Source organism: Salvelinus namaycush, chromosome 20, assembly GCF_016432855.1.
Source record: "Salvelinus namaycush isolate Seneca chromosome 20, SaNama_1.0, whole genome shotgun sequence".
Lineage (NCBI taxonomy): Eukaryota > Metazoa > Chordata > Actinopteri > Salmoniformes > Salmonidae > Salvelinus > Salvelinus namaycush.
The window spans coordinates 2,664,237-2,691,800 of record NC_052326.1 but is presented as its reverse complement, the minus strand read 5'-3'; the positions used below and the strand labels follow the sequence as shown (position 1 = coordinate 2,691,800).

At 41.9% G+C, this 27,564-nt stretch overlaps 1 protein-coding gene across 1 annotated transcript in view; it reads right to left on the bottom strand.

Moving 5' to 3' along the window:
- Positions 1–434: 434 nt before the first annotated feature.
- LOC120064963 (RING1 and YY1-binding protein B-like) overlaps positions 435–27,564 on the bottom strand; it is a 42,239-nt gene continuing 15,109 nt past the window's right edge. The window contains exons 3-5 of the mRNA XM_039015575.1: positions 8,581–9,279; positions 4,465–4,548; positions 435–3,450 (exon numbers count right to left, since the gene is read on the bottom strand). Of these exons, the coding sequence (XP_038871503.1) occupies positions 3,201–3,450; positions 4,465–4,548; positions 8,581–9,279 (1,033 nt within the window). The 3' untranslated portion in view covers positions 435–3,200. The remainder of the gene's footprint in view (positions 3,451–4,464; positions 4,549–8,580; positions 9,280–27,564) is intronic.

Below are 27,564 nucleotides of genomic sequence, written 5' to 3'. Positions count from 1 at the left end.
TTCTCAGTAAAAATGTGACTGATAGCATATTTTTCTTCATATCTCAGCCAGACACCTCATTAATTCTGTTCACATTGCATTTTCTTTGAATAAATCTGATCTTCTTCCTCATTCAATGTAGCCTAGAGACTCCATATCTTTGCACAAAATATAGAGTTTAAATAGATAATTATTACATATCATAATCATACAGCTGAACAGCAAAACGAAACTCAGGGAGGAGTCAGAAGAAGTTACAAATAATGCTTAGGCCATACAAAGTTGATTAACTTTCAACGGATTTCATTTTTTAGTAAACTGAGGCGAGTGAGCGAAAAAAATATAAATAAAAAAATAAAATTGAACTAAAGCAACCTTAGTACAACACCTAGCAACATTACCAACAGATTTTAGCCTTTTGGTAAAATGGTTTTGGAATGAGTCACTTGCCCCCACCCTCCCCCCCATGTCAGAAGCTGGACAGCACCCTTGAAAACCTGTCCTGGCACACACAGTTCATTCAGGTTTAGGCACAGTACATTTTTTCAGTGGCATAGTTGTGCCATTTCTAATAAGTGATGTGCCATCTGAAATAAATAGCAGTCTCCTAAAGAAATCAGACCTACTCTCCCTATTATGATCAGCTTCAGCTTCTATTTAGCTGGAATTCTACATTCTTCACATCTCCCACTAACATACAAATTGGATTTTTAGACTGCTGAAGTTAGCACACACATTGTCTTCGGGAAATGTGCCTTTTCTAGTTGCCATATTTATCTTTCTTTAGAAATGTTTACTTTGCAGGTTGACTAGCATCTATTGAGTTGTAATGTTCCATAAATTGAATGCCCAACTCTACTTGAAGTATCAACAAAACACGTTTTGTAGCCACATAATCCAAAAAGGCTACAGCTTATCTTTTGCCCCAAAAATACTGCTCACAATTCTCAAATTCTTATTTTGATTCACAGCAATTGAACCAGATCCCAACAATAGCGAAGTGAATTGTTTGTTTCATCAACAAATCATTTAAAAGAATCGATACATATGAATCAAATTAATCGTTAAAAAAATAAAATAAATGTAGTCGAGAAATGTGAAGCAGGCATCTGTTAAAACAGTAAATCAACTTTGTATGGTCTTATTTGGACAACAAACATTGCTTATTCACAACACACAAATATGATTATCGTATCTACACTAAATAGATCGTAAAGCCTTTACTACAACACCTGCCCGGTGGACTCATGGTCACGGTAAGTTAGAAGGGTATGCCTACCTTGCCTGACCTGCTTTAGAGAAGTCTATAGGTAGAGATTGAACTGGCCTGCTCAGGCCAACTGGTTCTCTGCAGGGGGAGATACTGTACGGAGGACAGTGGAGCAGAGGCTCAAAGCACAGGGCTTTACATGGCTCCAAGAGCTTCTGAACACTGCAGAGTTCCCTGCAGCTCACTGCCCATTGAATGCTTTTCATTGCCTTTCATTGTTCTCTAAGTAGAGAAACTGACTTGTGATTGAATTAATGTTAGTGTTGTTATTTTCTGTTCTGCTTATTCTCAGGTTTATCTAGGTAAGTTCCTTATAAAGTGGACAAGAATTACACCATTTAAATGGATTATATTAGTCTTTATTTCAAATGTATTTCATTTCACACATTTTATAATTGCATCTCAAATTGTTATTCATTTGTCTATGTATCATGTCATTATGAAATTCCTTTGGTCCTTCAATAAATAAAACTAAGATATACACATTTATTCTTTATACAATTTAATACATTTAAAGAGGAAATTAGGGTCTATTTTCATCTAAGGAGAATGAGAATTAGAACCATTTAATTGGTTATTTAGGTAAGTGTTTACTGCTTTGAAAATGCAAAACAAAAATGTAATATTATTCTATTAGCTATATCATCTACTTGCAATGTTTCTGCCTTCACTTAACCTACATATTGGAGTCTTAAATATATCTTAGCAGAAAAAGTCACTCAAATCAATTCTCAAATCATCATGAACTGTCCAGGCCTTTGCACTAAATAAACCGGGAAAAAACACAACTTTGTAAACCAGAGCATTCAAAAAAAACATTGGTAAAAGTTTGCTAAGACGTCTAAAAACCTGAAGTCCCTTAGCATCAGTTGGATATCATAAACGGTATATGGCATCACTATATTACAGTTCAAACTGTGGTCTTGACAGGTGGATCTGAACTTGACCTTTCCTTCAGTCATTACAGAAATGAAAAAGGTACCACACCTTTCCTCAACTGGCTAACCAATATTAAAGCGACGGAATGCAAAAACATCAACAACTTTAGTGTTTTTCACAATAGCCTACACTATAGAGTTAAGGACAGGAGACACAGATTGTATAAGATTGATATATAGCATCTGACTAAATGATAGACAAAGGTTTGGGTGTGTGTTGAGTTGACATTGTAGGCCCTTCAAATCAAAACAAAGCAGGTGACCTTTATATGCTGCACATTCACCTCTACACATCAACCTGAAAGACCACATGGAGGTTCAAACTAAAATCAGACACGAGTGTAAGAGAGTGAGAGAGTGTGCGAAAGAGGGAGAGAAAGAGAGCAAGAGAGAATTTCTGGGTTATTAGCACTTTTGTTGGATCGTGTGAATGACAGTCCCACGTCGGAAACTGTTTCACAGTGTATCGATGTAGCACCAGTGTGTAGTGGTCTCAAGCATCTTGTCCCATCCTACCAGTTCAACCATCAAAACAAGTGTCAAAGTGAGAGATGGGTACAACTACACAGCAAAGCCTCAACAAAAGAAAAGTCTCTCAAAGTATAAGGGTGCAACAAGTAATAAATAAGGGTCATGTTTCAGAGTTGCTAAAATGGTGGTGGTTATTGTGTACAGCAGATCATTTCTTTACACAAAAACAAAATGTCGGCCACACATCCACGTACAAATATCAAACAATACATACAAGTGTCAGGATGCCACCGGTGGGGGCGCTATTCCCATCAGCCCCACTCTCCCGCCTGGGCCATGCTCAACGTGTACCCATGATTGGACGTTTCTCCATTAGGCGCACGCCATGGGCTGCTCCAATCAGACTGCTCCAATCAGCTAGCTCTCTCAGCATCCTGGGACGGTGATGGAAGGAAGGCGGAGGCAGGAGGCAGGAAGGTGAAATATCTCCCCCTAAGGGATCCGATCCACAGAGTCATCACGGAGCACCTGGACTGTAGGGCTCAGAAGGACTCGTCGTGCCCCACAGAGAGCTCTCCTTTGGGGGTGGAGGCGCGAGACGAGCTCTTGTCCATGCTCTCGGAGCCAGAGCTCTGGTGCCGCTGCTCGGAGCCCGAGCTGGACGTCACGGTGGACGAGGATGTGGACGAGGAGCGGGTCTTCTCCTTAAAGTCCGTTATGATGACCGTCACGTTCCCCACCGTTATGGCTAGCTGCTGAGCGGTGCTCCGGTCAATGTTCTTCAGTTTGGGCCTTGTCAGCAGGGGGGAAACACAGGGTTAGGATTACATTGATAAAACTGCCTTACTAAGATACAACCACATTAAGGTGTGTAGTACAGTGTGGGTGGTTAGACCCAACCGCTCATTTCAATGTATACTACAAGGCCAACAGGAGTAAGAGGGAGAAAGTGAGTGGGTTTAGAACATGAAATAGCATTTATGAATCACTTGAGTTTGATTTTGGGATTTTGGCAACGAAGTCCTTTTCTACTTACCCAGAGTCAGATGAATTAGTGGATACCATTTTTAAGTCTGTGTGCAGTGTGAATAAAGTTGCTAACTAGTGTTAGCACAATTGCTTGCTAACATTAGTGCAATGCCTGGAAGTCTATGGTAACAGCTAGCATGCTCCCCTAGACGTCCAGTCATTGCGGTAAAAACTAGTTAGCATTGGCCCACAAAACTATGTCTAACTTCCTTCATACTGGATGCATAGACATAACAATGGTATCAATGAGTTCATCTGACTCTGGGGAAGTAGATAAAGTACATCATTGGCAAAATTCCAAAGTATCCCTTTAAAGCGGCAATCAGCAGTTGAAACAATAACAGTGTTCTCCCCACCTTCGTTTCGGGAAAAAGCTAAGAGATGGGGCTGGAGAAATGTAAGCACAAATTCATATACAAAGCTATGGATCCATGATATAAAAAAAAAGAGTTTTAACCATGTATTGAGACTATAGTGTTTGTTCACATTTACTTTTACAAACATTGGAGTAAAACAAGCTTATATTTCGGGTTCTCATGGGGTATGACAGTTGAACTAAGCTCATGAGACATTTATAGGTTATATTCTTCAAGCATCCATGGGAACATATTCATTTATTAGTCCAAAAATGGATGTAGCAACTGCTGATTGCCACTTTTAGAATATCTTGTACGAGTCCCAATTTAAAAAATGCCATGACAGGTTCTCACAATGTCCAAATGGAAGATAAGGTCAGTACTAGTAGTGGAAGACATCTGTAAGAGGAGAATGACCCACCTGGAGATGTGAGAGTTGTTGATCTTGGTTGTTGACTCCCCAGACTGTATGCTGGGTAGGCTCTGATGAACGTCTGTCTTGGGTCTGCACAAAAAACACAGAGTAGTATATATATATGGGTTTTTTTTCTTCAGGGGTTAGATCAGCTTTAATATTGCAGATAGATTGTAGCTTCCATCAATGTAATTGTCTGCATCACTTTCAATCCTCCATATCTTTTTTTTCCAAATACACATACATACAACTTAGCCAAATACATTTCAACTCAGTTTTTCACTATTCCTGACATTTAATCCTAGTAAAAATTCCCTGTCTTAGGTCAGTTAGGATCACCACTTTATTTTAAGAATGTGAAATGTCAGAATAATAGTAGAGAGAATGATTATTTCAGCTTTTATTTATTTCATCACATTCCCAGTGAGTCAGAAGTTTACATACTATTTGAGTGTATTTGGTAGCATTGCCTTTAAATTGTTTAACTTGGGTCAAACGTTACGGGTAGCCTTCCACAAGCTTCCCACAGTAAGTTGGGTGAATTTTGGCCCATTCCTCCTAACAGAGCTGGTGTAACTGAGTCAGGTTTGTAGGCCTTCTTGCTCGCACACGCTTTTTCAGTTCTGCCCACACATTTTCTATGGGATTGAGGTCAGGGCTTTGTGATAGCCACTCCAATACCTTGACTTTGTTGTCCTTAAGCCATTTTGCCACAACTTTGGAAGTATGCTTGGTGTCATTGTACATTTGGAAGACCCATTTGCGACCAAGCTTTAACTTCCTGACTGATGTCGCTTCAATATTTCCACATAATTTTCCTTCATGTTGCCATCTATTTTGTGAAGTGCACCAGTCCCTCCTGCAGCAAAGCACCCCCACAACATGATGTGTCATGCACAACGTAGATGTCCTAACCGACTTGCCAATACTATAGTTAACAAGAAATTTGTGGAGTGGTTGAAAAACAAGTTAACGACTCCATCCTAAGTGTATGTAAACGTCCGACTTCAACTGTATGTACATGTTATGGGCACAGTATATTTTACATTAGTTATCTTGTTATTAAGTCCCAACCTTCAGCTCAATTCAACCCCTCCAATTTATCTCTTAACACCATCCATATTGGATTCTATTTGCCATATATTTTTCAACTGTGCTGTTTCACAAAAGTTCTGAACCTTTCTATTTTCATTGTTTCTACAGATTGTAAATTGGAAATACACATTTTTGCAAAAATTATTATTATATTATTGATCGATTGACTATGACTTTTCAGATCGCCCAGTAGTGCTATCTGCAGGGTTAGCTTCAGGTAAATGTTGCAATTCTTCAGCCATTGCTGGACCTGTGACCAAAAACAAGCTGCATATGGATAGTACCAAAACAAATGATCTAATGATTCTGCCTCTTCGCAGCAAAATCTGCAGAGCTGGGAAGGTTGTATCGCACATATAAATAACATTCTATTGGTTGCAAGAATTCTGTATAATAATTTTAATTGAAAAATTAAAAGTTTTGAATCCGGCATTGTTTTGCTTATTAGTTCATAAACCATGCACCATGGAATAGGTACATCAAAAATCTAAACTATTTTGCAATCTATATGGCACAGCTGTACATGTTTTGGTCCTTAAATGAAATTGGTATACCTTTTTATATATATTACAGTTTTCTTTAACCAATTATGGTCTTTAATGCAGGGCCAACAGACAAGTTCCTTACTTTTTCCCCCTTCCACTTCCCTCTTCTATTTTTGCGGTAACGCTGAAATACAACCAAACAATGAGTTGGTTGTAATTTTGAGTAGAGCAGACATTTCTATATGTTTTAGTTAGCTGCATGTATGACAATTTACTTAGATTATAGTATTTTTTTTTTTATTCAAACAAATTCATAAAAATAAAAAAATCTAATAGTATATTTGAGTTTAACCACAATATTTGTTGTATTATTTGTTCTGTCTTTTCTGGTGGATTAAATTGAAATCGCAACCAACTTTCAATGGCTTATTTTAAAAATAGTGATATTTGGGAAATAATGTGAGAGGTTATAATCTGAATTAAGGGAAAAAAGCCTTTCATGAACATGGGGTGAGACATTCTTACTAATTTACTAGAGAACCAGTTCGGATTTAAGTATGACTGAAGCCATTAGTGAGAGGTTTAATACTTTAATATTTAAGACTTTCTGCCCTCCGAATGTATAGTCATTATATAAATAGGCCTGTTAATTTTTGTCTTCCTTGCCATTCCAAATAAAATTTAATCTTTTTTTCTCATACAATAAGAAAAATACAACTGTTCTCCAGGTGTAGGCAAGACCATAAGCAAATAGGTAAACTGGGATATGACTAAAGAGTTAATCAGGGAGATTTTTCCACAAATAGAAGGGTATTTACCTTTCCATGGTAGCAAGATCGTATGTATTTTTACTAACCTTTTATAAAAATGTATTGGAGTATCACGATCGTTATATGGTGGAAGAGAGGAGGACCAGGGCGCAGCGTGATAACAATACATCTTCTATTTATTAAAGACGAAAATGAAGAACACTTAAACAAACGTGACGCTATAACAAATAGTGCAGACACAGGCAACTAACATAGACAATAACCCACGAAATACCCAATGAATATGGCTGCCTAAATATGGTTCCCAATCAGAGACAATGATCAACAGCTGCCTCTAATTGAGAACCAATCTAGGCAGCCATAGACATACAAACACCTAGACTAGACACTGCCCCCGATAGTGGACAACCTTTATTTACTCCTCTCGACAGTTTAAAACTTTCTAAGTAGCCATTATTTACTATTTTACACCTAGGGTTACTATACACAATTTTAACCCATTTTATAAGAGATTCTCCAAAATTGAAATGTTCCAAGCATTTCTATAAAAACTTTTCAAAGTCAGCTATGAATAGCAGGCCTGGTTTCCCAGATTTTTCAGTGTTTCCAGTACTTGCCTTATATTATCTCCAATGTAAAAAACCTGTCTGATTAGAATGAATAATGTCTGACAATAACTTTTTAATTCTATGCGCTATACATTTTGCTAGAATTTTCCCATCACAACACTGATAAGATGCCTCCATTGTTTAAAAAAAAAAAATGGACTGGATCTTTATATTTCCCACTTGTATCCTGTTTCAGTAATAATGAAATCAGACCTTGTTGAGTGTCTGATAATCTACCATTTACATAAGAGTAGTTAAAACATGCTAAAACGGTCCTCTGAGTATATCAAAAAAGGTTTGGTATACCTGAAATGGTATGCCATCCAGCCCTGGAGTTTTCCCAGAGTTAAAGGCTTTAATTGCATCAAGAAGTTCCTTCTCTATAATTTCACCTTCACATGAGTCTTTCTGTATGGCTGTTCATTTAAAGTTATTAATAGAAAAAAGTCCATACAATTAGCTTCGGTTAAAGGAGCTGAAGGAGACAAATGAAAACACATGCTTAAAGTACTTTGCTTCCTCTTTCAAAATATAATTTGGTGAATCATTGGTGACTCCGTCATTTGTAACAACTTTCAGTAAATTATTTTTGGAAGCATTTCTATGTTGAAGATTAAAAAAAGAATTTGGTGCATTTTCCTCCATATTCCATTCAGTTTGCTTTATTATTATAATATATTACACTTGATCTTTGTTGAATATGTTCCTCCATTTCTTTTTGTTTTTCCTCCAACTTATTCTGAGCCTCTATGGTACAGTTTTCATTGCCATCTATCTGTTCTGTTAGACCTTCTATTTCCTTTGTTAGTATGGATGCCTTTGACCTAAATTGCTTTTGTTTTAGAAAGGAGTACAGAATTGCATGACCTCTAAAGGCACATTTAAAAGTGGCCCGTACAATAAGCGGATTTGCTGTACCTATGTTATGTCAGAATTGTAAAAATAAATTCCTCTGTCCTAGTTAAAAACAAGTTATCATCCAATAGGCTTCAATTCAATTTCCAATATCATCACCCACGTGGAAATTCAGTAAGAGTAATATATATGCCAATTATTTGATGGTCCGACCACAGAGGAGTTCATTAGTAAAGTTCATGTCTGGAGAGGAAAGATACTTACAAACAATGAACAGACATCTTATTCCTTTATAAAACACACACTGACCTGATCTTTTTGATGCTGGGTTTCTTGGCGATGGGCCTGGCTGGGCTGCTCTCTTTGATGCTGGGTTTCTTGGCGAAGGGCCTAGCTGGGCTGCTCTCTTTGATGCTGGGTTTCTTGGCGATGGGCCTGGCTGGGCTGCTCTCTTTGATACTGGGTTTCTTGGCGATGGGGCTGGCTGGGCTGCTCTCTTTGATGCTGGGTTTCTTGGCGATGGGCCCGGCTGGGCTGCTCTCTTTTATGCTGGGTTTCTTGGCAACGTGCCCGGCTGGGCTGCTCTCTTTAATGCTGGGTTTCTTGGCGATGGGCCCGGCTAGGCTGCTCTCTTTGATGCTTGGTTTCTTGGCGATAGGCCCGGCTAGGCTGATCTCTTTGATGCTGGGTTTCTTGGCGATGGGCCTGGCTGGGCTGATCTCTTTACCTTTTTCTTTCTCCTCCTCTTGCTCTGGCTTTTCTGCTTGGTCGTTTTCCGGCTTCTCCTTATCGCTCTCGTCTTTATCCAGGGGAGGTTCTCCTTCTCCTTCTGGCTTCACTCTCTCCAGAAGCTCTCCCTCGGGGTGCTCCCCCTCCCCGTCCAAGAGCTCCCCGTCCGGGCCATGCTCCCTCTCAGGCCTCTCCTTCCTCTCCTTCTTGGGCGGGGGAGGCATCGCGTACTGTTGAGCCACCTGCTGGGCCACCAGCTGGGAGTTGATCCTGGGTTTCCTGTAGAGGCCAGGGCACAAATAGGGATTAGCAGGCAGCAGCAACTCCAGGCTCAGCTTACTCAGGACAAGATGACCATGAGCAGCCCCTGCCTGACCACATAGCAACACACACACCATCTCTGCATCATCTTGTAAGGAGTTTGCTGGATTGAGTCACAGTGCCCCTGTGGAGTGAAATGGTTAATGTACACACACGGCTGGCTGACTGGATGCAAGTGACAGCTCTTGGTCGGGCTGGTCTGTTTGAAGAGTAATCTCACTAGATCAGTGCTATAATAAAATGCATATGGGGATCCCAAGGTGGGACAGTTGGAGCATGTCATTTACGTCCTCTAATCTGATTACTGCAGCATTGGCCCCATTTGTCACAGACTGGGATACACAGATACGTGCAGCCGCTCACTTACTAGCTGGCTAGCCCACCAGAGCAGAATGAAGTCACTCTCTGTGGCTCTCTGTCGTCACTCACACACAGACACACCTAGCCTATTCTCTTTGAACCAAACCATTCTCGTTCTGCAGGCAAATGCGTTGTGAGTGAGAGATGGAGACAAATGAGTGCCTTGGTGGATGAATAAAAATTATCTAGGATAAAAGGCTCATTACTCTTCATCCTGAGAGGTTAGAAGAGGTTCTTCATGGGGGGGAAACACTTCAGTCAACTGAATGAGAGCGCGAGGATTATCGTGTGAATAGCTCCAGACTAGGGGCTGTTCTTAGCCCGACACGAAGCAGAGGGCCGGGGAAACAGCCCTTTGGAGGGTGATATTAACAATAATTCCCGGGTTATTGCTTTTATTAAACAGTTACTAACATATTTTTCTAAAGATTACATGTTTCCATTCAAATAATTAAAGGGCCTCCCGAGTGGCGCAGCAGTCTAAGGCGCTGCATCGCAGTGCTAGTGGCGTCACTACAGATCCGGGTTTGATCCCGGGCTGTGTCGCTGCCGGCCACGACTGGGAGACCCATGAGGCGACACACAACGATCCCAGCGTCGTCGAGGTTAGGGGAGGGCTTGGCCGGCCGGGATGGCCTTGTCCCATCGCGCTCTAGCGACTCCTGTGGCGGGCCGGGCGCATGCACGCTGACACGGTCGCCAGTTGCACAGTTTTTCCTCCAACACATTGGTGCGGCTGGCATCTGGTTAAGCGAGCAGTGTGTCAAGAAGCAGTGCGGATTGGTAGGGTCGTGTTTAGGAGGACGCATGGCTCTTGACCTTCGCCTTTCCCGAGTCCGTACGGGAGTTGCAGCAATGGGAGTAAATTCATTTTTTTCATCCTTCCACGATATTGTCCGGGCAAAAGTCGTTAGCCAAATGAACTGGTTGTCCATTCCAAATGTTCAAAGCAAAAACGGATGCCATGCAGGCTACAGTAGCTACTTCATTGCTAGCTAGCAAACTAGATCAAACACAATCACACCAAGCAGCTGAAATGACAGCAAATTTATTTTACCTTTGTTTCTATTGCCATTTATTTGGATATATCCATTATAATCATCCTGATAAATGAATTCACCCAGCTCAGAAGTTGTCAGTCTCTTCACGTTCATTCTCTCTACAAAAAAAAAAACTGCAACGTTGTTGCACAGGTCAATGACAAAGGCAGCAAGGTTTAGACTAGAGGTCAATCGGTAATCGGCCTTTTTAGTCGCCGATTACATTGCAATCCACGAGGAGACTGCGTGGAAGGCTGACCACCTGTTACGCGAGTGCAGCATCAAAAGGACATTGTGGCTGCAAGGAGCCAAGGTAAGTAATTAGCTAGCAGTAAAACTTACAGTTGAAGTCGGAAGTTTACATACACCTTAGCCAAATACATTTAAACTCAGTTTTACAATTCTTGACATTTAATCCTAATACAAATTCCCTGTTTTAGGATAACCACTTTATTTTAAGACTGTGAAATGTCAGAATAATAGTAGAGAGAATTATTTATTTCAGCTTTTATTTATTTCATCACATTTCCAGTGGGTCAGAAGTTTAAAATTTTATTATTATTATTATTTTTATAATAAATTTTACCCCCTTTTCTCCCCAATTTCGTGGTACCCAATTGTTAGTAATTACTATCTTGTCTCATCGCTACAACTCCCGTACGGGCTCGGGAGAGACGAAGGTCGAAAGCCATGCGTCCTCCGAAACACAACCCAACCAAGCCGCACTGCTTCTTAACACAGCGCGCCTCCAACCCGGAAGCCAGCCGCACCAATGTGTCGGAGGAAACACCGTGCACCCGGCTACCTTGGTTAGCGCGCACTGCGCCCGGCCCGCCACAGGAGTCGCTGGTGCGCGATGAGACAAGGATATCCCTACCGGCCAAACCCTCCCCAACCCGGACGACGCTAGGCCAATTGTGCGTCGCCCCACGGACCTCCCGGTCGCGGCCGGCTGCGACAGAGCCTGGGCGCGAACCCAGAGTCTCTGGTGTAGTGGGTCAGAAGTTTACACAAACAACCAAATACTAATTGAGTGTAACTTGGGTAAAACGTTTTGGGTAGACTTCCACAAGCTTCCCACAATAAGTTGGGTGAATTTTGGCCCATTCCTCCTAACAGAGCTGGGGGTAACTGAGTCAGGTTTGTAGGCCTCCTTGCTCGCACACACTTTTTCAGTTCTGCCCACAAATTCTCTATGGGATTGAGGTCAGGGCTTTGTGATGGCCACTCCAATACCTTGACTTTGTTGTCCTTAAGCCATTTTGCCACAACTTTGGAAGTATCCTTGGGGTCATTGTGTATTTGGAAGACCCATTTGCGACCAAGCTCTAACTTCCTGACTGATGTCTTGAGATGTTGCTTCAATATATCCACATAATTTTCCTGCCTCATGTTGCCATCTATTTTGTGAAGTGCACCAGTCCCTCCCGCACCAAAGCACCCCCACAACATGATGCTGCCACCCCCGTGCTTCACAGTTAGGCTGGTGTTCTTTGGCTTGCAAGCCTCCCCCTTTCCCCCCCAAACATAACGATGGTCATGATGGCCATTCTATTTTTATTTCATCAGACCAGAGGACATTTTTCCAATAAGTACAATCTTTGTCCCCATGTGCAGTTGCAAACCGTAGTCTGGCTTTTTTATGCCGGTTTTGGAGCAGCCTTTCAGGATATGTCGATATAGGACTCGTTTTACTGTGGATATAGATACTTTTGTACCTGTTTCCACCAGCATCTTCACAAGGTCCTTTGCTGTTGTTCTGGTCCACTCCACAAATTTATTGTTAAAACCTGTTTGGGCTAGGGGTCAGCATTTTCACTTTTGGATGAAAATCATGCCCAGAGTAAACTGCCTGCTACTCGGTCCAAGATGCTAATATATGCATATTATTAGTAGTATTGGATAGAAAACACTCTGACGTTTCTAAAACTGTTTGAATGATGTCTGAGTATAACAGAACTCATATGGCAGGCAAAAACCTGAGAAAAAATCCAACCAGGAAGTGGGAAATCTGAGGCTTGTAGGTTTTCAACTCAGCCCCTATTGAATACACAGTGGGATATGGGTCATGTTGCACTTCCTAAGGCTTCCACTAGATGTCAGTCTTTAGAACGTTGTTTCAGGCTTCTACTGTGAAGGGGGGCTGAATGAGAGGGGATTGAGTCAGAGGTCTGGCAGAGTGCCCAGAACTGGTGATGCACGTTCATGAGAAAGGTAGCTCCCGTTCCATGGCTTTTCTACAGGCAATGGAATTCTCCGGTTGGGACATTATTGAAGAAGTATGTTAAAAACATCCTAAAGATTGATTCTATACTTAGTTTGATATGTTTCTACGACCAGTAATATAATTTTTTCGAGTTTTCGTCCGACCTTTCCGCTGGACTTGAATTTATTTATTTACCAAACTCCCTAACAAAAGGAGGTATATGGACATAAATGTTGAACTTTATCTAACAAATCAAACATTTATTGTGGAACTGGGATTCCTGGGAGTGCATTCTGATGAAAATCATCAAAGGTAAGTGAATATTTATAATGCTATTTCTGACTAATGTTGACTACACAACATGGCGGATATTTCTTTGGCTAGCTTGGGCTCGGAGCGCCGTACTCAGATTATTGCGTTTTCCGTAAAGATTTTTTGAAATGTAGGAGAAGTGTATCTATAATTCCATGTATAATAGTTGTATCTTATCAATGTTTATCATGAGTTTTTCTGTCAATTGATGTGGCTCTCTGCAAAATCACCGGATGTTTTGGAAGCAAAACATTACTGAACGTAACGCGCAAAGGTAAACTAAGATTTTTGGATATAAATATGAACTTGATCTAACAAAACATACATGTATTGTGTAACATGAAGTCATATGAGTGTCATCTGATGATCAAAGGTTAGTGATTCATTTTATCTATATTTATGCTTTTTGTGACTCCTCTCTTTGGTTGGAAAATGGCTGAATGCTTTCTGTGACTAGTTGCTGACCTAATATGTTCTGCTTTCGCCGAAAAGCGTTTTTGAAATCGGACACTGTGGTTGGATTAACGAGAATTTTATCTTTAAAATGGTGTCTAATACTTGTATGTTTGAGAAATTTGAATTATGAGATTTCTGTTGATTGAATTTGGCGCCCTGTAATTTCATTGGCTGTTGGCAAGTGGAACCCCAGTCCCAGACAGGTTAACAAACTATAGTTTTGGCAAGTCGGTTAGGACCTAAAATTTCTTAACTGGGAATATTGAAGACTCATGTTAAAAGGAACCACCAGCTTTCATTATTGTTATCATGTTCTGAGCAAGAAACTTAAACGTTAGCATTTTTTATATGGCACATATTGCACTTTTACTTTCTTCTCCAACACTGTGTTTTTGCATTATTTAAACCAAATTGAACAGGTTTCATTATTTATTTGAGACTAAATTGATTTTATTTCTGTATTATATTAAGTTAAAATAAAAGTGTTCATTGTTCATTTAGTATTCTTGTAATTATTACAAATAAATAAATAAATATAGAAATTTTCCGATTAACCGGAATCGAGTTCCTTTTTTTTTTTGTCCTCCAATAATAGGTATCGGTGTTGAAAAACCACAATCGGTCAACCTCTAGTTTAGACTAATCACAACTGTTGCAAACCATATGCTAACCTAGTAGCAAAGGGAAATAATGTCTAGACACTTTTTTCCAGGGGAGATTAAGTTTATGAATTGCCTGGCTGGGCTGTGGGACAGTGGAACTGTTAACAGGCATTACCCAGGGCTTGTGGTGAATAACTTCCTGCTAGCAACCAATCAGCATCCAAACAACCTGTTTTATAACAGATTTTAAGTCCCTATATCCCCCCCCCAAGTGTCACACCACACATACACACAGTTCGAGGTCTAAGATGTGAGGGTTGAGTGCTGCGTGTCCCGCCTGCCTCCCTAATGGACAACAGCTGGCAGCAGAGGGGGGGGGGGGGGGGGGTCTTAGGGGCAGAGAGAGAGAGAAGACCATAGAGTGCCACAGACACAGGGTTAGCCAAGATTTGGCTCTCACCGGCACAGATAATCACATCACTGGACTGGGCCAGCTCAGTGAAAAAATACCAGAGTATACCACACACATACACACTCAACCACGCCTGAGAGGTGCATGGTTTTCCAGCTACTCAGGAGGCACAATCCACCTATGGCATAGCCTCCACATCTCATCTACTGCATTGCCAAGAGGTCCTGTTTATTGTCTAGCTGTTCAGAGTGTATCATGTTTAAAGAAACTCTGCAGGTTTGAGGGCAGATGGGCACTTCCATGCTTTCTGATCCACCTGCCTGAGCCTCAGACTGAACTGATAAACAAGCTCTGTCTGGCTCCTAGAAAATGTAGCCTACCTGTTGACTAGAATACCGATGAGGTGCTGACTCGTTCTCTCAGAGAGTCTGTTATCGTTAAGTTGGTCATAACATGAGCAGAAACTTGATGACAATACTGAGTGGGACTGTTCTGATACAGCTGGCGCTGCTCAATACATATTTTAGACATGGCCCCCAGGCTTTACTTATGGTTCATTTCAGATGTGGTTGTCTGATTACGATGGGTACATTGATAATGATGCAGTCTATTTGTGGAGAGGAGAGTGTTTTTCACAAGGCTGCTGGAGTGATTTACCTTAGAAACAGCACATCCTGGATATCAACCCTTTTACTTTCTCCCGACCTCTCCCTGTCTCTCTATCCCCATTCTGCAGGAGATAGAGAACCCACCGTCTCTCCCTCAGGGGGGACCAGTCGATCAGAAGGCAATCAATTGCTTCATAATATGGCATCATGTCGTAGCGCTCGCGCCACGCTCCAATCAATAGGCAGGCTGTGGTGAATGCTGATGACCTTGTAGTGACTCCACCCAGCACAGCTGGCATGGCTCTGGAGCTGCAGCATAAAGCTAGCCTACTCACTCACTCCTTCAGAATCAATGCCAGTCACACTCCACAGGAGAGGAGGGATTGACATGCTCACGGTCAGCAGCATCTGGATAATGAGACACTCAAAAAAGAAACTTAAGTGACTTGACAAGGTTTGAGCAACTTCGTCTCCAACGGCAGTGAATATCGTCGCCAATCCATCACAGGATTTGGCAGGACGCATGCAGACCAAACACTCGTAAACAGGTTCTCAGCGCAGCCCGCGTCTGACGGGCCCAGAAATCATTTCCCGTGGCAGGTTAAGCTGTCAGCAGAGTGCTGCAGGTAGAAAGTGAGCGTGATTGATTGATTGATTGGCTCACCGCCTCCTTGGCCCATCACCCCAGATCCAGAGATTTGTGTCAGACGCAGCAGCAGCAGAGCTCAGCCCAGAGAGAGGGAGGCAGCAGGAACAGCCCCAGTAGTTAAGCTGTGATTCAGTGCCAGCTGTAACTCAGCCATGGAGTTGTTGCTGGCATGATCGGAGCGCTGCTCCCTGTTGGCCTGCCCTGTGGTGCGCTTACTCTACAGTGTATTATTAAATTTACCAGCTACATCACTGCTGCTCTGAACACCACCACTCTGACCCATTAACACGGCTGGCTGGCTGGATCCACACCACCGGGCTGGCCACACTCACCTTGCTGGTAGGCAGGAAACCAGCGCCACTGCGTCTGTACCAAGCCACTTCTCACTGAGAAACACCAGATAAGCCTAGACCGATTAACTTCCTCCTTTTCACACCTCCATAGATAATGATTGACATGCTGACTGCCCCTTAAATTCCCCTTAATATGGGGTGTGGATTCTTACCCCACAGGAGGCTATGAAATGACTGTCATCAGCACTAAACACTAAACCCAGGCAGACTGAGACCTATGGTTATGCTGCCAGCCACACCCACTATATTGTCAATCATAAGAAGTACTTCCAAGGAACTACTCATGCATGTCAATATTAGCCTCCTACCTGAAGAGCATAGCAAGTGGAGACCTAGAGATGCCAATAACATACTGTTGAACTTAAAACCAAGCAGTGTTGTGACAGAATTGAGATATTGAGTACTTCTGTAGAGACAGACACGGAGAGAGAGGTGACCATGCGACCACAGGAAAGCCCTCATTAACACGGCTCTTTATTTTGAGTGATAATTGGACAGGCTATTACTCCCAGCCAGCCACAGACCCAGAGCATGCAGCAGCGGCAGCTCGAAGAGAGGCCTAGACAAAAATGTCCCCTCTAACAGGGACAGCCAACTGTAGTCAGACAGTAAGATTTCATCTGAATCTAAAAAAATACTGTGCACCTGGAGTTAGGACTACACGATTAATAGAATTCAGATCAAAATTGCGATATTGACATGTGCAAATATCCATATCGCAAGAGGTTGCAATTTTCTCCTTTCTTTGACACTTAACAAGAAAAACTAGACTATGGTACCACCTCCAATGAGAGGCGCTAGACTCCGTTCACTCACCCTCTACATGCACAGAGGATGCTGACCAATCACAAGCGGGCACTCCCACTCTCTGCACGGCCTGCACATACTGGCCAATCACAAGCGTCCGCGCTGGTGAGGAGAGAAGGGGCTTCAAAGACAGTACAATATGAGGTTCAGAAACTCTGTGGCTTTACCTCAAAGTGTGTGTCAAACATGAATGCTGCAAGTGCTAATTAAAATTTCAATTTGGTGCCAAAGAAGGGCGCATCTTCAGCAGTATTTCGGCAAAAATATCCCCAGAGCTGTGGTGACAAGAGGCAACACAACAAATGTATTCAATCATTTGAAGAATAACCACCCCCACTTTGTGATGATTGCACGGTAAAAAAAAAGAAGAGCCTAACAGCAGCAAAGCCCCTAAACCACAACCAACCACCTATGTTAAACAGGCATCGATTGTCCATGTATTTTCAAGTGTAACGCCCTATGAAAAACATCCTGCAGACACACAGTAATCAGAGGCCATCACATAGCCAAAGACATGGTTCCTATTTACACTGTCAGCAAAGACGGCTTCAAAAAATATATAAACAAGCTGGACAGAACATACAAGATTCCATCTTGCACATATTTCCCAAGTCGCCATCCCAACACTGTATAACAAAATTAAAAAGGGAGAAGTTGAAACATGTCGAGTCGAATGACTGGACGAGACAGTTTTTGGACACAGGCTGCACCTTGCAATTTGTAGGCTACGTGTTACATGTTATGGCACTTTGACTCATCATTTCAATTATAAAAAGGCATACTTATACATCATTTACACACTAACAAGTTTCCTATTCCATCTGCAGCTTATGGCTGCCTGAATAAATAATTAACTTAGGTAATTTAAGAACTAAATGGTAAAATAAGAAATAGGGTCCTAATGTTATTTTATTAACTTTTTATGGCTGCAGGGGCAGTATTGAGTAGCTCTGATAAAAGGTGCCCATTTCAAACGGCCTCGTACTCAATTCTTGCTCGTACAATATGCATATTATTATTACTATTGGATAGAAAACACTCTCTAGTTTCTAAAACCGTTTGAATTATATCTGTGAGTCAAACAGAACTCATTTGGCACAAACTTCCTGACCAGGAAGTGGAAAGTCTGAAATCGAGGCTCTGTTCTACTTCCTGCCTATAAATGGGCATGATACGTATTAGTATACATGCACTTCATAGACCTCCCCCTGGATGTCAAGAGGCGGTGAGAGAAGAAATTGAGTGTTTATCTTGGTCTGAAGTGGAATACAAGCTCTTTGTATGACGTGTCCCCCATTTCCTGTTTTCTGGAGAGCGCGAGGAGGTACCTGTATTTGCCTTCTGTTTAGCTGCCGTTATAGGCGACTACTATCTCCGGCTTTGATTTTATTTGATACATGTGACCATATCATCGTAAAGTATGTTTTTTCAATATAGTTTAATCAGATTATTGAAATTTTTTCAGGAGTTTTGCCGTGTTCCGTTCTCTGACTTTGTTGACGATGGAGAGATTCGCGCCACTTGGCTAGTGTGCTTGCTAATTCAAGAGGGAAAGTAGCCGTTCTAAATCCAAACAACGATTGTTCCCGACAAAGGACCCCTTGTCCAACATTCTGATGAAAGATCAGCAAAAGTTGGTGTAATAATCCTATGTATTATCACAGTACCAGTCAAAAGATGACAAAAAAAAAACTTGAATTAGTTATTTTTACTATTTTCTACATTGTAGAATAATAGTGAATATATCAAAACTATGAAATAACACATGGAATCATGGAGTAACCAAAGAAGTGTTAAACAAATCCAAATATATTTTATAATTTGAGATTCTTCAAAATAGCCACCCTTTGCCTTGATGACAGCTTTGCACAGTCTTGGCATTCTCTCAACCACCTTCATGAGAAATGCTTTTCCAGCCGTCTTGGGAGTTCCCACATATGCTAAACACTTGTTAGCTGCTTTTCCTTCACTCTGCGTTCCAACTCATCCCAAACCATCTCAATTGGGTTGAGGCTCAGGTAATTGTGGAGGCCAGGTCATCTGATGCAGTACACCATCACTCTCCTTGGTCAAATAGCCTGTACACAGCCTGGAGGTGTGTTTTGGGTCATTGACCTGTTGAAACACAAAATGATAGTGGGACTAAGCGCAAACCAGATGGAATGGCGTATTTCTGCAGAATGTTGTGGTAGCCATGCTGGTTACATGTGCCTTGAATTGTAAATAAATCACAGCATCACCAGCAAAGCACCTCCACAACATCACACCTCCTCCACGCTTCACGGTGGGAACCACACATGCGGAGATCATCCGTTCACCTACTCTGTGTCTCACAAAGACACAGCGGTTAAAACCAAAAATCTAAATTTGGACTCATCAGACCAAAGGACAGATTTCCACCGGTCTAATGTCCATTGCTCGTGTTTCTTGGCCCAAGCAAGTCTCTTCTTATTGGTGTCCTTTAGTAGTGGTTTCTTTGCAGCAATTCGACCATGAAGGCCTGATTCATAGTCTCCTCTGAAAAGTTGATGTTGAGATATGTCTGTGACTTGAACTCTGAAGCATTTTTTGGGCTGCAATTTCTGAGGCTGGTAACTCCAATGAACTTATCCTCTGTAGCAGAGATAACTCTGGGTCTTCCTTTCCTGTGGCGGTCCTCATGTGAGCCAGTTTCATCATAGCGCTTGATGGTTTGTGATACTGCACTTGAAGAAACTTTCAAAGTACTTGAAATTTTCCGAATTGACTGACCATGTCTTAAAGTAATGATGGGACTGTCATTTGTCTTTGCTTATTTGAGCGGTTCTTGCCATAATATGGACTTGGTATTTTACCAAAAAGGGCAATCTTCTGTATACCACCCCTACCTTGTCACAACACAACTGATTGGCTCAAACTCATTAACTTCCCTAGGATAGGGGGCAGCATTTTCACTTTTGGATAAATAGCGTGCCCAATTTCAACTTCCTTCTACTCATCCCCAGAATATAAGATATGCATATTATTAGTAGATTTGTATAGAAAACACTCTGAAGTTTCTAAAACTGTTTGAATCATGTCTGTGAGTATCACAGAACTTATTTGGCAAGCAAAACCCCGAGGACTAACCATTCAGATTTTTGTTGTTGATTTTTTTAAGGTCACCGTCTGTTCAATGAGTTGTCATTGGGATACTAGATTTCTAATCAACCCGTTTGCAGTTCCTACCGCTTCCACTGGATGTCACCAGTCTTTGGAAAAAGGTTGAGGTTATTCCTTTGTGCAATGAAGAAGAACGGTCATCTGGAATCAGTGTAACGTTATGTGTACTGTTTGATAGTTGCGCAAGACTAGAAAAGTAGTGTTAGTTTGTTGACCTCCTGTATTAAAAACAGATAGACCCGTCTTCAATTTGATCGATTATTAACGTTTACAAATACCTTAAGTTGTATTACAAAAGTAGTTTGAAATGTTTTGGCAAAGTTTAGATGTAATTGTTGAGATATTTTGTAGTGACGTTGCGCAAATTGGAAGCTGTTTTTTTCTGGATCAAACGCGCCAAATAAATGGACGTTTTGGACATATATGGACGGAATTAATCGAACAAAAGTACCATTTGTGATGTTTCTGGGACATATTGGAGTGCCAACAAAAGAAATTCGTCAAAGGTAAGGCATGATTTATATTTTATTTCTGCGTTTTGTGTTGCGCCTGCAGGGTTGAAATATGCTACACTCGCTTTGTTTACTGTTGTGCCATCATCAGATAATAGCATCTTATGCTTTCGCCGAAAAGCCTTTTTGAAATCTGACATGTTGGCTGGATTCACAACGAGTGTAGCTTTAATTTGGTATCTTATATGTGTGATTTAATGAAAGTTTGATTTTATATCATTTTTATTTTATTTGGCGCTCTACATTTTCCCTGGCTATTGGCCAAGTGGGACGCAAGCGTCCCACCTATCCCAGAGGGGTTTAAGGAAAGAAATTCCACAAATTAACAAGGCACATATGTTAATTGAAATGTATTCCAGGTGACTACCTCATGAGCTGGTTGAGAGAATGCCAAGTGTGCAAAGCTGTCAAGGCAAAGGGTGGCTACTTTGAAGAATCTGAAATATAAATATAGTTTGATTTGTTTAATACTTTTTTGGTTACTACATGATTCCATATGTGTTATTTCATAGTTTTGATGTCTTCACTATTATTCTACAATGTAGAAAATAGTAAAAATAAAGAAAAACCCTTGAATGAGTAGGGTTGTCCAAACTTTTGACTGGTACTGTATGTAGCCTATAAAACAACGTTGAAAAAGATTAGTTTCATATTCAGTTAGCACAATATGTATTTATATGATCTAATTTTACAAGTTATTTTCTCTACCCTGACACGGTTTAACCATGTCTGACGATATTACAAGTTTTCACCTAAGTGTTTGAAAATCACAATCTGACCCCCCCCCCCCCCCCCAAAAAGAAATGTTTTGCTATTAGACATTGTGCAGCCCGACCTGGATTGGAGAGCAGCTCCAGGCTGCAGCACTGTCTGCATGACTCACTGCTGGCTAGAGCCAAGGGCATTATTAAAAACATTGAATTAAACATTCATCCATCTCCTCCAGACACAAAATCCTGCACCCCCAAGGGGGATGCCCCTGCATGCCTCCCCATGCCCCGGGTACTCAGTGAGCACAGTGGGCCCCAGCAGAGCCCTCCTTCTCCGCAGCCCTCTGTCATCTTCCCTCAGAGGAAAAGAGCACGACAAGGCAGCTGAGCATGACATTTCGTTCCCACGGTGATGTAGTGACAGCTATTTGGGACAGTTGACAAAAGAGAAACAAATCAATGAAAATCTTAAAAACAAAATAAGTCCCTCATCCTTAAAAAAATAAAATAAAGAAACTAGCACCCTTTAACCTAAACCAGTGTGGGGCTTCTGAGTGTGTGTGGCCTCCCACTGCGAGATATTCCCTCCAATGTCTGACCTTCAGGCTACAAATTGCTTCCCATCAGGGTGATTGACAGCCGTTGTTGTGACAGCACTAAGCATGCATGAGCTGCCTCCATCAGAGGCTCCGTGACACAGTCTTCTTTGTATCACTTGCGCTCTCCACCCTCACTTTCCATGCTGAATTATTATCTCCTCTCTTTATCTCTAGTCAAATGTATCATCCACTTTGTCTCCAGTCCTCATTCTAAATATGTAGCCATTGCTTCCCTACTATACTTTCTCTGTGCTGTCAGTCACACACTGTTTTTCACTCTTCCTTCCCTTGTTATTTCTCATTCCGTGTCTCTCACCTCAAGCTCCTCTCTCTCCCTGTAGTCTATCTCCTCTGTGTCAGTCTGCCTCCCTGCTATGTGAGGGGTGTCTGCCAGTGTCTGTTGGAACCAGTCACCCTGCAGCGGTCATGCGTTGTCATACTTGCTCTTGTGTAAACATGGCCTGTTTCAAATTAGCTCAACAAGTCATCAAGCAACACTGCTCAGGGGAACACAGTGGTTGACAGCAGGCGTTTCATGTTGTACAGTGCATTCGGAAAGTATTCAGAACCGTTGACTCTACACATTTTGTTACGTTACAGCCGTATTCTAAAATGTATTAAATATTTTTTTCCCTCTCATCAACCCCCCCAACACACACACACCATAATGACAAAGCAAAAACAGGTCATTTCAAAAAACTGAAATATTACATTTGCATAAGTATTCAAACCCTTTACTCAGTACTTTGTTGAAGCACCTTTGGCAGTGATTACAGCCGAGTCTTCTTGGGTATGAAACTACAAGCTTGGCACACCTGTATTTGGTTTCTCTCATTCCTCTCTGCAGACCCTCTGAAGTTCTGTCAGGTTGGATGGGGAAAGTCACTGCACAGCTATTTTCAGGTCTCTCCAGAGAAGTTCGATCGGGTTCAAGTCCGGGCTCTGGCTGTGCCACTCAAGGACATTGAGAGACTTGTGCCGAAGCCACTCCTGCGTTGTCTTGGGTTTGTGCCTTAGGGTCATTGTCCTCCTGGAAGGTAAACCGTCGACCCAGTCTGAGGTCCTGAATGCTCTGGAGCAGGTTTTCATCAATGATCTCTGTACTTTGCTCCGTTCATCTTTCCCTCGATCCTGACTAGTCTCACAGTCCCTGCCGCTGAAAAACATCCCCACAGCATGATGCTGCCACCACCACCATGCTTCACCGTCGGGATGGTGCCAGGTTTCCTCCAAATGTGACACTTGACATTCAGGCCAAAGAGTTCAATCTTGGTTTCATCAGACCAGAGAATCTTGTTTCTCATGGTCAGAGTCCTTTAGGTGCCTTTTGGCAAACTCCAAGCGGGCTGTCATGTGCTTTTTACTGAGGAGTGACTTCCGTCTGGCCACTCTACCATAAAGGTCTGACTGGTGGAGTGCTGCAGAGATGGTTGTCCTTCTGGAGCTATGTCATAGTGACCATCGGGTTCTTGGGCACCTCCCTGACCAAGGCCCTTCTCCCCCGATTGCTCAGTTTGGCCGGGCAGCCAGCTCTAGGAAGAGTCTTGGAGATTCCAAACTTCTTCCATTTAAGAATGATGGAGGTCACTGTGTTCCTTCAATGCTACATAATTTTTTGGGTTTCCCCTCCCCAGATCTGTGCTGCGACACAATCCTGTCTCGGAGCTCTACAGACAATTCCTTCGATCTCATGACTTGTTTTTTGCTCTGACATGCACTGTCAACTGTGGGCCCTTATATTAGACAGGTGTGTGCCTTTCCAAATCATGTCCAATCAATTAAATTTACCACCGGTGGACTCCAATCAAGTTGTAGAAACATCAAGGATGGAAACAAGATGCACCTGAGCTCAATTTCAAGTCTAATCGTAAAGGGTCTTAACACTTTTATTTTAATATATTTGCCAGATATCATTATGGGGTAGTGTGTAGATTGATGAGAGAAAAAGGGGGAAAGGGGTCTGAATACATTCCAAATGCACCGTAAACTATACAAAAGGGAAGAAAACAAAAACATAGCCTAAATACAATCAGAGAAACCTTCTATCCTGACACTGCATAATGCTAGTCAATAAACACTACACGAACTGCAATAATTGGGTGACTTCCAATGTTCACTCTAAGCTCCGTGCTTGCGAGGCCGCGCACCTCCAGGACTGCCGCACAGAAGAAAATGTCAAGCAGCGCAGAGAAGACCCAAGAGATTGAACTTCACTGAGTTCACCCTATTAGTTTGCCCTATATAGATACGTTTTTTTCTGTGATCGAATCAACATTATATCAGCCCCTTTTCAATGCAAAACCAATCTAACTTTGCAAGATTGAGTCTGTGATTTTGTTGTAGGCAGAGCCAGAGCACAACAGAGTAGAATTCTATTGGCGGGTACAGTGGTTCCTCCTTTAAAAGTTGCGTCATACTGCGGCACACCCTGCGTGCTGCTGCAGCATTCTGTGGCACGTCATTTAATTCTCAGCCATTTCTTCTGTTACTGCTAGTTTGACCACCAGAGGGCATCTTTGAGAAACACTTGGTAGTATTACGCATTGGCATTACCAGAGAATTTAAAACCTTTTTTGTAATAACATAGTATATGGGATTGATTAAGAAATTTGGCTTAATTAATTTGATTAATATTATGGTGTTTCCATTCATAGAGAAATTGTCAGTTTGTAAATTCAGACCGTTTCGCAAACGGAGCGCACAGTGGACGTTCGGGGCGAGGAGTAGGATTGATTTGAGCGTTCTGGCCTTACAACAGCAGTCAAGCACCCAAGCTAACGTTGGCTAGCTACTTCCAGACACAAATGAGACCACTTTGACCATTTTACTCACCCTAGCAGAGCTGGAAAGGCAGTATGTGTTAACCAGAGTGTTGGTGACTGTAAATGTGCTCCTGGAAACAATTTAATTACGTTTTTTCCCTGACGTTTACTGACACCGGCCATATTCAACGGGTGTTGAGCGCTCGTAAAGTAATTATTCTGCGCTCTGGTACACTGAGGAGAGTGTTCTGAAATCCGTGTAGATAGTTGGCTGGACACATTAAATTAACGTTCTTTTCTGATCAAAACTAGTTCATTGCATCTGCCGTGGAGCCCAGTTCCATAATATGACCATATTTCCCAGCTGCTTGCCGTCGTTTTGAAGTAATCGCGAAAAAACTGGCCTTATTTTAGTGCATTTTTCACCCTGCCAGCTCCTAGTAGTTCTTTTGAGCACCGTGCCACCAACTCGCCTTCTGAACTTTTTATTCCCAGCTTATTGTTCAACGTCACAATGACTGCTTCACTATTGTTGGCAATGAGACCTGCTCATGTTGTTTAATAGTTAAAATGTAAAGAACAAAATGTAAACAACCAAAATAATCACTGGAACTCTGCGGTCTTCCCATTGTTTCCTATGGGGGAAATATAGGCATGTCTGTCTATTTCGCCAAATATCTCGTGTGTATATTTAGATTTTTTTTAATGTCGGGTGTAACCGGTGTGAAATGGCTAGCTAGTTAGCGGGGTGCGCACTAATAGTGTTTCAATCGGTGACGTCACTCGCTCTGAGAACTTGAAGTAGTTGTTCCCCTTGCTCTGCAAGGGCTGCGGCTTTTGTGGAGCGATGGGTAACGATGCTTCGAGGGTGGCTGTTGTCTGTGTGTGCAGAGGGTCCCTGGTTTGAGCCCAGGTAGGGGCGAGGAGAGGGACGGGAGCTATACTGTTACACTGGCACCATTTTAAAATCAGGATAATCTCCTCTTTGTAATTACGTAAGTCTGGGCAGCGAGCTCGTTTGTCATCGATCGCTAGACAAGAAATAGTCCGAATTTAAAAAAAAATTTTTTATGGAATTCTTAGCATCATTACTGTCAAAACAGGCTCTGCGAACGTTAAATTCAATTAATTTGCTGTGGGCTCGCACTAGTGTTCCAGTTTAGCCAACGTTAAGACGTTTTTCAGCCTTGGGTGAATTTTGACTCGTTCTATTGTCCAGCCTATAGATAGCCAGAGCAAATTTACAAAAGCACTCAAATATCCATTGAGAAAGCACAAAGACTATACCATTTAGGTAAGCTAAGAGACGAGAATAATCAAGTCAATAAACGCTGGGTAGTTAGATAGCCTATAGTTAATATACTGACAAGTTTGATGTATAACTACTAACGTTAGGCAGCTAGCTAACATAGCATATCATTACAGCAGTATGTACCGGTATGTGGTTCGTAAGGACAGCGTAGCTAACAAATTGTCAGCCAACATAACGTGTAAGGTAACTTAATTGAAGTCATTACTTTATTACATTGAGTAGCAAGCTACCCCTTGGTCGTTGGGGCAAATCTGGTCTGTGATAGGCGGGGGGGGGGGGGGGGTTTCACATCTAGCTCCGCTATTAGACTATTCTTTCGTAAAGGTTGAATAGTCTATTGTTCAGCTATTAGTCCTCCTCCCCAACTTGCTTTTCCCATCTCATTCCTTTCCCTCTTCCACGCGTCATCATTCTGCTCCCGAGTGGCTCGCTTGTGGGCGTGATGGCAGGATATGGTAGCATCTTCGGTTGTGCGTCAAGAATTCTGCATACAGTAGCACGTTTGTATGAAGGTGTGGTTATTCACAGGCAAATTGTTATATGCTATGGAGGTAGATGTGTCTTTTGTCGAGAGCAAAACCTTTTTTATTTTCAATCAAAAATAATTGTTCTGAAAGCAACTTTTTTTCCAACACAAAGTAAGTCAAAGCGGACACCTACGAAGATGGCATCTCAGGTAAGCAGCACTGTGCTGTATTGATGTATCCTAAAAATGACATCTGCTGCTTTAGATTGAACGGTCATCAGTTATTGTTTACATATCTACAAAAATAAGCTGTTCTCTTTACTTTCAGAGAATGAGCTGACCAAGGGGTCGAAAATGTAGTTATTGCCAGATGTTCACTGTCCGAGGAACAGGCCGTGGAAGCTTTATTGCTGGCAAAAGTGTTCATAACCAGAGGTAATTAAACTGTTGTGTTATTTTTCTCCATCTCTGCCTGTTTTGTTGTACATGGAACCTGTCTCGCATGCATTAATTTAAAAAAAAACTTAAAATGTCAGCTGCTAATTTTCAGATTTACACCACATAAACACAGCCGTTTTCACTGGACTATCTGTTGCTGCCAAGTCATGATTTCCATGGGGGTTAGCCTTGCAATAACCAAGTGGTGAGACACATAGCCCTCAATATTAAAATGTTTCAGGTACACTTCGATAGGTGTCTTCGTCACATACAGTATCTTCTATTGACATTATCTTCTATCGTTTGCCATCATGTGTCTGTTTTTCAGCATAAAGTACTCTGTAGCCACTTAGTGTGGACACCAGGTGAGACCACACACAATAACAGTCTCTTTTTCACTTCATCCCTCTGCCCCTTCTCCCTGAAATCCTCTAGGTTATATCAGCTGTTTTGGTGAACCCCTCCCGCATCTGAACTGGCTGACAGAGGGCACAGCAT